We start from the raw sequence: 11,559 nt of genomic DNA on the forward strand, positions 1-11,559 counted from the left end.
TGCCGCTAAAACAATAATTTCCTCCCTCCCTCAACCTGTCAAGCCTCCCATGTGCTGTTGGAAGATGTTGCTTGAAGACCTCGTAGCTTCCAAGTTGAGACAAAGGCTTCACACTTGCTAGAGGGCAGCACCACACTTTTTGAAAAACTAGGTAGAAGCAAACATTTCTTGACCTTAAGAGGGATTGTTTTCTCTATATTTGAGAGCATGTGAGACTTCTGCCAAGATGTTAACATTTTCCTAATCTAATAGTAACAGGAAAGGAAAGCCTGCTTCTTCCCATATGTCACTCACTACTGCCTTCATTGGTGAGTGACCCCCCCTTTCTCCCCTCAAAAAGAGCATTCAGATTTGTGCTGTAACCACTGTTTACATGGAGTACATGGAGGCAAATTTAGCCTCCATATCTTTTTTCAAAGCACTATGTCTATAAGAGAAACTGGATTTGACAATGTGATTTTTTTCACCCATGCTTTGTTGAGGCTTTTTGTCTCACCACATTGAATTTTGTACGCCATGTGTTCCAACTGAGCAGTTTCTTCTGCAGCTGTAGTGGTCCTACTGGTGTAATTCTACATTTTGAGATTGAACACTGTATAACTGTGCCTGCCACATCCTTGTTTAATCCCTTTTCATATATACTGTTGTATACTACACAAGTAAAGCACTAGATTCTGAAAAACAGTTTTCTAAAAATGTTTACATGTAAGTTCAATTCCATTAGAGAAACATCACATTCATAAAATAGCTGTTAATGTTATCTTTATGAAATAGATCCCAGTGATCCCTTCCCCCATAACTACTAAAGTTCACAATGCTGAGAGACTTATAAGGGTTATTGTGGAAATGATTGCAGGCTCTTATTTGCATGATTTATTTTGTAACCAGGGGTGTTTGATATTTTTAATTTGTGGGTGGATATACTCTGTAATGGATATAATCTTCCTATTCTACAGTGCTGCAAATTCCTGCCCATCTAGCCCTCGTGGTGCAGGTTCTTCAGGGTACAAAATGGGCCGTGTAATACCATCTGACCTACATCTAGTGGCTGACAATTCACAGTCAGAAAATGACAAAGAAGCATCTGGTGGAGATAGCCCAAAGGTAAGTTTGATTGCAATCAATATTGTAACATTGATTCTTGAGTTCTGTGTTACACTAATGGAAATGTATTTGTTGGAAAAAGCAAAAGTAGCAATAATAACTATATGTGGTTTAGCAGTTTGAAATAGAAAACAACATAGATCCTGTTTATCTGTGCTATATTTAGTTTGGATGCTACAGAATGCTAAGAAAGTATCATAAAGCTAGAAGATTTTCTTCTCTACCACCTGGCAACTCTGACTGGGTGGCTGGGGCAACCCAGCCAGATGCATGGGGCACAAATAATAATAATAATAATAATAATAATAATAATAATAATAATAATAATAATAATAAATTATTATTATTATTATTATATCAGCAACAGAACACAGCCCCACCCAAAAGTTATGAAGTTGTTTTACTGAATTGATTTTTTTTAAATGTCAGTTTATGTTGTGAACTGCTTTCTGTTATTTAAACAGAAAAGCGATATACAGTCGTACCTCGGTTTACGAACTGCTCGGGTTGCGAACAGTTCGGGTTACGAACTCCGCAACCCCGGAAGTGTTTTCGGTGTGCGCGCGTCCCGCGCATGCGCAGAAGCGGCGCACTTTGCGACCTTTTCGGGTTACGAACTGCAACCCGGAACGGATCGCGTTCGTAACCCGAGGTACTACTGTAAATACTTTTGATGGGTAGAAGTCAGCATAGCACTTAAGTCTATGCAGTGATCAAGTGGCACTTGCGCAACAGGACATTCTCCCCTCTCCCAATGCATCCCCTGCTTGCCTCCTCCTCTGGGGGTGCCTCCAACCCTGCAAAGGAGAGTTAGAGGATGTGGCGGGTGGAAAAGGGGGTGCAAAGTCCTGTTGTACAAGTGGACCTTATTCCCCCCCCAGCAACTTAGTTTAATCTGTCCCAATAAATTCATATATAATAGATCACTTATATGTAATGAACAAACATTATATGTAATGAAATGTGTTAGAGCATTTCTATTTATTTACTACTTGTTGTTGTTTAGTCGTTTAGTCGTGTCCGACTCTTCGTGACCCCATGGACCATAGCACGCCAGGCACTCCTGTCTTGCACTGCCTCCCGCAGTTTGGTCAAACTCATGTTCGTAGCTTCGAGAACACTGTCCAACCATCTTGTCCTCTGTCGTCCCCTTCTCCTTGTGCCCTCCATCTTTCCCAACATCAGGGTCTTTTCCAAGGATTCTTCTCTTCTCACTTTACTACTTATCCTTTCACAATTTTCTTTTTTGTTAAGTGATTTTCTAAAATATCTTTGAAATTATATTCATTCTGTGTGTTGGAAAATTGAAAATGCTAAAGCCTATAAAAGTTAGTTTCAAAAAGAAAAGGCATCAAATATGCAACCACAGTCACAGGAGTCCTTGTAGCCATGTAGTCCAACTCTCTGCTTGATTCAAGAAATCCAGAGCTAGAGCATCCCCAACTGATGGCTGTCTAACTTTTGCTTGGAGACCTTAAGTGAAGAAAAGCCCACTACCCCTCCTAGATCTGCCCACTTGGAGAAATAGAGAGCAAGTCTTTGTCCTCTTCTGTGTGACAGCCATTCAGGTATTTGAATAAGTGCTATCTTGTTACCCCTCAGTCCTCTTTTCCAGTCTAAACATGCCAAGTTCTTTCAACCTTTCTTTATAATAATAGAACTTGTTTTCCAAAGCAGCAGCTGTATTTGTTGCCTTCCTCTGAACACATTCCAATATGTCTATATATCATGGGAAGTCAGTATTCTGAGCACTTCTGTACTGGATCATTCATTCATATTTTGTTTGTTTTAAAAACATCTCTGTACACCACAGTAATGTGGTTTAAAGTTGTGGATGCTGTATTGACAAGCTTGGCACACTAATTGAATTTTGATGTCTGGAAACCATCCTATGATGAATGCTTGAAAGAGCTGGATATGTTTAGCCAAGAAAAGAGAAGATAGCAGTTTTCAATATTTGAAGGACTCTCATGCAGAAGATGGAGCAGACCTGTTCTCTGTTGCTCTAGAGGGCACTACTGCAAACAATCAATGGAAACTGCAGGGAAGTAGATTGCAACTAAACATTGTAGAAACCTTCTACTGGCGAGTGCTATCTGATCATGGAATAGAACTGTCTGAAGAGGGCTTTTATTTACAGGAGGTTTTTAAGCAGAGACTTGATGGTCAGCTGTCAGCTATGCTATAATGTAGTTTTATCCTATGTTGAGTGGAGTGCTGACTTCCAAGGTATCTTCCAGTTTTGTGATTAATATGGATATGTTGTTCCACTTGAGGTTGAATAATAATAGTGCAGAATAATATTGAATTATTACTTTCCATGACTTGGAAACTATGGAAACTATTAATGCGGCATATATTCACATTAGCCTTTTTTGTATCACGCTGTTGACTCAAGTTCCACTTGTGATCAACATCCGTCCCAACTCTCAAACACATAATATAATATCTCCCAATTGTCTGATATTTTCAAGCTTTATTGTAATACACAATTGATGTATTTCTTACGTTACTGAATGGATAAACTGCTGTAGAAAACTTTTTACTGTATTCATTTTCATCTTCTTTTATAGGATGACTCAAAGCCACCATATTCCTATGCACAACTAATAGTACAAGCAATTACGATGGCACCTGATAAGCAACTTACACTAAATGGAATTTATACGCACATAACTAAAAACTATCCTTACTACAGGACAGCAGACAAGGGCTGGCAGGTAAACGTAACTAGTATTGTTTTAAGTAAAATAAACAGAAAAAGACTTAGTTTAATTACTACTTCAGCCATGAACTTCACAGCCCCCCCCTCCCACCCTGGTTATATGTTTAACTTTGTGAAATAGGTTTTTAGAGCTTTGAAAATGATTAGCTGTTTCAGTAACCTAAAATGGTACACCGGTTCTTTCAGTAAAACTAACCCTTTTCCAATGACCCTTTTCCACATAGAAAGGTTATTAGTGGAAGTATTTGGGGGGGAGATGAGGATTTTTAAAAAGTGTAATTGAGAAATGAGAAATCCCTGAATGTCTGGTAGAGGAATGTTATTTACTCATTTATTTCATAAAATTTAAACAGCGCTTGATTGTAAAAAAAACACCTCAAAGCGGGTTCAGTAGGAGTCACAAATTCTGTGCCAACTTCTCCAAATGCTATTTCTAGAAACCCCCAAAGTGGATTAATTATGCTCTTCATCTAATAAAACCAATTTGAACATGTGCTTTAGTTTTTATAATGTAGTCTGCTGGCAGCTATTGGAAAGTTGCAGAACTTGGGATATTCCAGTATAGATTGGAGAGATACAGGGGATGGGAGAGGAAAAGAGGCAGGAATTTTTAAGGAGGAGGAAAAAAGAGGATATGGAATGGGAGAGAAACAGTGAAGTTTGCGGAGAATTCTTTATTACCAAAATCCTTGGCCATCCTCATGTATTTGTTCACATTGATGCCAGCATATGTTCCCTGAATATTTCCAAGTTTTTTTTAATGGAAAATTCATGTTTTGGTTATTAAGAAACTAGAAGGCATTGTTCAGTACTTCCTAGGAGTGTAATGTGCAAAGTGTCAAGCTTGAAAGGTCAAGGTCAGAGAATGCCACCAGAATGTCAAATGACATTTCTGCATGTAAAACTTAAAACTGCTGTACTAAGCAAAATTTGAAGTATTTCAGGCGACAGAAGGTAAAAATACAGTTGAAGCACCAAGAAAAGGCAAAACCATGTGTTAAAGAGGGAGAAACTGCAAGACCTGAAAACCTAATCAATATGTGATAGTTCCACTGCTCAAAAAGTTGGTTATGATGAAAGGGTGACTGCTGTCAAATGAGTATGTGATGACCTGAGACTGGTTTCACAAGGAGCGGAAACCTTTGCATTAGGCCATATTCCTGCTTGATACTGAAGAGATGGATGATTTCTATATACTTTTTTATATTCCATAGAATTCAATTCGTCACAATCTCTCTCTGAATCGTTATTTCATCAAAGTACCACGTTCCCAGGAAGAACCAGGCAAAGGCTCCTTCTGGAGGATAGACCCTGCCTCTGAAAGCAAATTAATAGAGCAGGCTTTTAGGAAAAGGCGGCCGAGAGGAGTACCTTGCTTTAGAACCCCACTGGGACCTCTCTCTTCTAGGTAAGGAATCAAAGTTGGGGATTTAAAAATACATTTTCAGAGGCTTCACCTTAAGTGTGACGCGTTCTGCTGGGCATAGGGTAACCGCAGTCCTAAGTGATTGCAATGTTGTTACAACTAGATGTATAACAATTATAAAGGACTTTTCCTTAATAGAGAAAGTGTGTTGGTTGTGATTGACTGCACTAAGGAGCCATTAAAATTTCTTCTTGATGAGACTTGGTGGGTTTTGCTTCATAATAAGGATCTGTTGCCATTTCAGGGGCTTGAAATTCCCCCCTCCAAAGTTTAGGCTGGCTAGGAATATTGTTCCTTCTCAGTTGTAGGCCTTTCAAATGCATTGCATTTCTCATTACCTCAAAACAATAGCTGTGGAGGGCTAGATTCACACAGTACAGGTCACAAGAATCAACTTTCGCACATTGAATGTTGTCAGTTCGCATTATTAACATAACACCTGCCAAGCTGCCCTCTTGCTCCACAGTTGCTGCTCAGGGATAATGCCCAGCAAGGGCACAATCTTCTTTCTCTTCAACCTGTTCAATCTTCGGTAGTAGCTAGCTAGCAAGCAAGCAAGCAGCTCTATATAGCTTTTGATTGCATTTTTATTTTTTTTACCATTGGCTTGCCCCATGGCTTGAGCTTCTGGAGAAGTATCCATTTACTTTTTGGACCTAACCCACTCTGCTTAAATCTGGGTGTGTATAATACATTATATAATATTTTAAATGGGTGACACCCAGCCATGCTCCCCCAATTGTGCAATGAATTCTGCTTCTGCAATGGGACTTCTTTCACCCCCAAGAAAGTCTTCCCCTGTTCTACAGGGATTGTATTGGTGGTGCAGGGGGCAGAAACTTAAGCACAGATTTTGAAAGTTTTCCTTAAGAGCTTCAAGTGTTCCATCATTTAGCTTAAAATCATAGTGGCTAGGCCTGCATTTCCGAATAGAACATGAACAGTTAGTAATTTCCTAATAAGGAGAATACTCTGGTGCTGCTTAAACCAAGATGGAAATCACAGAAATCTAAATTCTTTAGATATTGTCTCAAAAATGATGTATCTAAAAATATTTAAAGCAGATCCTATCTGTTAGAGAAGTTGGGAAATCCAAGAACATATATGACAGAGTAACAAAGATCAAGGTATTTGACAGTTCTAGTTACAGGTAGGTAGCCGTGTTGGTCTGAGTCGAAGCAAAATAAAAAAATTCCTTCAGTAGCACCTTAAAGACCAACTAAGTTTATATTTTGGTATGAGCTTTCGTGTGCATGCACGCTTCTTCAGATACCTTCAGATTCTTCAGGTATCTGAAGAAGTGTGCATGCACACGAAAGCTCATACCAAAATATAAACTTAGTTGGTCTTTAAGGTGCTACTGAAGGAATTTTTTTATTTTGCAAGGTATTTGAGTTAGGGAATTCCATACCTTTTGATTGTCTAGGGTGCCCATGGGCCTGCCAGTGTCTGCTTTGGTGCCCACACAGGAGCTTCAGCACATTGAACCTCTAAATTGAGGCATGCTGAATAACTCATTCATTTTTATTGACATTTGTTTCAATGCCCCCACATCCTACTCCTTGTTCTGTGCTACTATAGCAACCATAGTCTGCTTTTGAATTACCTCTGCAAAAGACTGTGAAGTCAGGAATTTGTAGTACTTCTCAGTCAAAGAGCTCCTCCTTGTGGAAAGTATATACATTAAATGGTTTTTGAGGCTGACTACTCATCGTAGCTGTCAATTCTCAATCTGAAAGTGGCTGCTTTTGTTCTTCATTTGCAGAAGTGCCCCAGCTTCCCCTAATCACTCTGGAGTGTTATCTGCTCACTCGAGTGGTGTGCAGACCCCAGAGAGCCTGTCAAGGGAAGGGTCACCTGTCCCAATGGAACCTGAGCCGAGTACTATCCAGCCAAAATTAGCAGTAATACAAGAAGCACGATTTGCACAGAGTGCCCCAGGTGAAATATTCATATAGTGTTCATGTATTTAATATGCATATTAAAACTGTACCTAACTAATGGAAAGTATAATGTAGGCTTCACTTCAAAAGCCAAGTTTGTTTGCAGAAAGAAATTATGAATGAAAATTAAAAATAGAAGTACTCTATGCTTTGTGAAGGGCTAATAGAACCACCTTTTTCAAATTTATGTGTTGGGGTTGAAATGGAATGGTCATGCTGAAATTATGACAATTGATGGTGCTGGGTGGGGTTGATGGAAGTCAGGAGTCCAACAACTTCTGGATATCCCAAACGCTGTGTTAGGTCTCCAAAGGGGAAAGCAAACCCATTAGTTTGTTTCAAAGGAGCAGAGATTACATTGGTGACCTCCTGCAAAATGTGCTCAGCCACTGAACTACGGATATACAACACTTCCAATTTTTTTTTGTTTTTTTTTTGAAATGTAGTTATGTTAACTATTGGTGTTGCCAGTAGTTGCAACCCACTCCTTGTGGCACAACAATTATTATTTTTACTTTTTTACTGCTGAAAACAGTGTCATAGTAATACTGAACTAACTGGATTTACTCTTAGGATAGCTGAAGAAACTGTTGAAGGAAGGAGTAGGCTTTTTAAAAATGCAAGTAAACAATATGTTCATAGACTTTTGGAAAGCGGATGATTTAACTAATTTTTCTCCCTCGCCTTTTTTTTAATAGGATCACCCTTATCTAGCCAGCCGGTTTTAATTACTGTACAGAGGCAGCTACCACAAACTATGAAACCTGTCACATACACTGTTGCAACTCCTGTGACAACATCAACATCCCAGCAGCCTGTAGTACAGACAGTTCATGTTGTTCATCAGATCCCAGCTGTGTCTGTCACAAATGTGACTGGATTAGCACCAGCAAATACTTTCACTGTAGCTGGACAAGCCGTGGTCACACAGGCAGCAATGGTGGCCCAACCTAAGGGAGAACCTCAAGAGAATGGAGACCACAATGAAACGAAAGGTGAGAATTTGGTTCCGGTTCCCCTTGGAAGTAATACAGTCCTAAAATTGTTTGTATTTGTTGCAAGTAGAGAAAACAACTACATAATACTGATTTCTCTTAAGAAGTGCTAATTTTGATGCTTTAACCATGAATTATTCAGTGCTTTCAAACTTTTGTTCTAACATATTTTTATTCCCACCCCCAGTTAAAGTGGAGCCTATACCTGCCGTTAGCCATACAACCATAGGAGCTGCTAGTCGGATCATTCAGACATCTCAGACGGCACCTTTACAGACGGTTACTCTAGTGCAACAGACACCTCTAGGTCAACACCAGCTACCAATAAAAACTGTAACTCAGAATGGAACACATATAGTACCCATCACCACAACAATTCAAGGTCAGGCCAACACTGGTAAGCATTTGGGGTGATGTCTTTAGCGTCACAAATTTTCTTTTGTCACAGTGATGCCCAGAATCTGTGGATTCTTGATTCTCAAAATGGTTACAGATTTGTGCTTAATTCTTTAGCTTATTTTGAGGTAACTACTACCTTGAAAATTAAGAGGGTTTTGTTTTTGGTTTTTTAGTCTACATCTTTTCCCTTTCACGTTAAGTTAGGAACTGATCTATGATACAAAGAACTTTATAACTGTGCTGTGCATTTGTATTTCTGGAGGAATAGCTCTCCATCCCAGATAGCAGTCTGCTTTTAAAATCAAAAGGATGTTTATGTTGAAAGTTAGGGAAATCTGTTGTGGGAGGGGGAATCATCACTAGTTATGCTCAAGGCTTTGGGTATGCCTAAAGTAACTCCTTTGATCCCAGCTTTGGTTTGGTTCATGGTTTAATTAAGCTTTAGATACCCAATTATCTTGGTGTTGTTTTATTCATTTCTCTCCCCCCACACGCTGCCCTGAACCTTGACAATGCAGTTCTTTACAATGTATTACAGTTACCGGTATTTACTCATGCTTTATTCTTGGTCGTTTCACAATCCTTTGGGACCATCTGCTCCCGGTAGAATATAGACTGCTATTCTATTCACACTTTCTGACAGTAAGTTCCCTTTATCACAATAATGTTTTTCTTCCTCTTTAGCCATAAGGTCAGCTGCTGCAGATATTTTCACCCATGCAAGAACATCTTAGGGTCATTCTCAAATGTGTGCCGCATTAAGCTTTCATGTAATACAAAAGCCATTCGTGGAATTGGGCTTCCTCTTGCCTTCCCTGTGTTTAACATCTCTCCATTGATTTATTTTTTTACAGCTGCTGCAAGTCCCCTACACATGTTAGCAACCCATGCATCTGCATCAGCTTCTCTTCCAACAAAACGTCAGAATGGAGACCAGTCTGATCAGCAAGAGTTGAAACGTATCAAAACGGAGGATGGAGAGAGCATAGTCATAGCTGTGAATGTTGAAACTCCACCTGTGGCAGTGAGTGAACAAGGCAGCCAGAACTAGGAACTTAAGAGGAATATTTCTTTTTAGAATGATGCTCCGTGGTGCCAAAAGGAGACATTGAAACACCTAAAATATTGAACATGTTCTCACATGGTGGGGAAAGGGGCCCTGTGACTTCAACTTTCAGCACTGAGGAAAAAAAACACAGGTGGCCTTAGAACTCCTTAATTTAAAAATCGAAACCAAACTGTCCAACATCTTGTTCCAGAGGCTGTGACCCCTTTCCCCCCACACCTCCTTGCCGTTCTGAAGTGACTCTTTATAGATAAGGAGAGATACAAAAGTTGGAAGTCTGCAACTTTAAAAAGCTCTATTGGATTGATTACTTTAAGGATTGAATATCTCAGTATATCACAGCATGATAAGTACTTCATGTGACTGGATTTCAAACGATTGTATATTCCTCAAAGGGAACAGAGGCAAGGAGCCATTTCCTACATCTTGGCAGCTAGCCTTTCATAATGACCTACCCAATGCAGTTGTTGGTAGATATGCAGTATTTTGTTGTTCACATGTGGAATTAGAAATTTTTGATGTGTACTTTCATTTTATTTTCAAAATAATGGGGTCTTTGACATTTCAAATCACTCCATTTCTACTCCAGAAACTTTGGAATCACACAGTACTTTTCATGTGAAATTTTGTTTGGTAAAACTGAATGTAGGGTTTTTTAACCAATGGAATGATTTAATTTTGTCCTGTTAAAGTTCAGATAAAGCTACTTTGTTACATCTGCAAATTTTCATATTTTAGCAGTTGCCTGATAAAATTTAATCAGATTTTATTACCTTGTGTAGTGATCAAATGCTTCTTTGGGCTTGCATGTTACTGATTAGAAATACAGTGTAAATGAGCCGTTAACTGACGTTAAAGAACTGCTATGATAATTTGACCAGAGCTGCACTTATCTGTTTCTCTTTCTTGCTACCTTTTGCTGTTTGTTACTTTGTGTTGACTTTGATTGTCCCTGGCTTATTTTTCCAGTCTAAAGTAAAACAAGAGTCTCGCTTAATATTGTGTATGTTTAAAATGGCAGACTGTTCTTCATTTAGAAAAGAGAAAATTCTTTATCACAAGTCCTTTTAAAAAGAAAAATAATAACTTGTCAGAGGTATATCCAATATTTTTCAGCATAAGCGCCCACCAGTAGAAATTAATCTGATGAGTTTATCTTTAACTTTTGATGTCCTGCACAGACCTTCTGGGGTCTGAATTAAGAGTAGCTGTTGAGGTTTTCTAACAGTGGCTACCATACTATAATAAATGTGGTTTTTTTAAAGTGTGTGTTCTGCAGTTGAACATTTTAAAGGATACTTCTCAGAGTTGTGATTGTAGAATCCACCTTACATTTCAGAACTGAACTAAAAGCTAAGACTGTTTTTTGTCTTTCATTCACATGCTGTCTTGTCCCTTCATATTAAGGTGAGTTAAAGGTAAAGACCGGCTTGAACCTTTGATTTGCCCTTTTTTGGCAATACCATTATTTATATATATTTTTTCATTTTGAGAAGAATCTGTATTTTCATGATGGACTGAAATGGCTTGGAATGGCTTATATTTAGTCAGTTTTTGAAAACTGTTTATCTGAAGACCAAATATGAGAAATCTGTACCAAGTATCATGTTAACCCACACAGTAGAGCTGTCACAGTGTCAATCTGGATAATACATATTAAAAGATTATGAAAAAATGCTGTACACTAGCTGGATTTATAACAGCCACTATAAGCTGGGTAAAGCAAAAGAATTTATGTAACTGCAGCATTCTACTTTTTGTGCTGTGGTAACTTAATTTAGAAATAATTAAACTGAATTATTAGCAAAACATTTGGTTATAAACCTACTATTTCATGAGTATTAGGCAAACTGCTGCAAGTTTTTGAATAAAAAAATCTGGTGAAATTCTTAAGTCAGTCA

At 38.6% G+C, this 11,559-nt stretch overlaps 1 protein-coding gene across 2 annotated transcripts in view; it reads left to right on the plus strand.

Annotated features, from left to right (window-relative positions):
* FOXK2 (forkhead box K2) overlaps nt 1-10,927 on the plus strand; it is a 34,285-nt gene extending 23,358 nt beyond the window's left edge. The window contains exons 3-9 of one of the 2 annotated variants that reach the window (XM_035104753.2): nt 957-1,104; nt 3,678-3,824; nt 5,044-5,237; nt 7,021-7,196; nt 7,897-8,193; nt 8,381-8,575; nt 9,447-10,927. In XM_035104753.2, the coding sequence (XP_034960644.2) occupies nt 957-1,104; nt 3,678-3,824; nt 5,044-5,237; nt 7,021-7,196; nt 7,897-8,193; nt 8,381-8,575; nt 9,447-9,643 (1,354 nt within the window). In that variant the 3' untranslated portion in view covers nt 9,644-10,927. Of the gene's footprint in view, nt 1-956; nt 1,105-3,677; nt 3,825-5,043; nt 5,238-7,020; nt 7,197-7,896; nt 8,194-8,380; nt 8,591-9,446 lie in introns of both variants that reach the window. The other variant, XM_035104752.2, reaches the window with a different exon arrangement.
* The last annotated feature ends 632 nt before the right edge of the window (nt 10,928-11,559 follow it).

The sequence above is a fragment of the Zootoca vivipara genome, chromosome 2 (assembly GCF_963506605.1).
Source record: "Zootoca vivipara chromosome 2, rZooViv1.1, whole genome shotgun sequence".
In the NCBI taxonomy this organism is placed as follows: domain Eukaryota; kingdom Metazoa; phylum Chordata; class Lepidosauria; order Squamata; family Lacertidae; genus Zootoca; species Zootoca vivipara.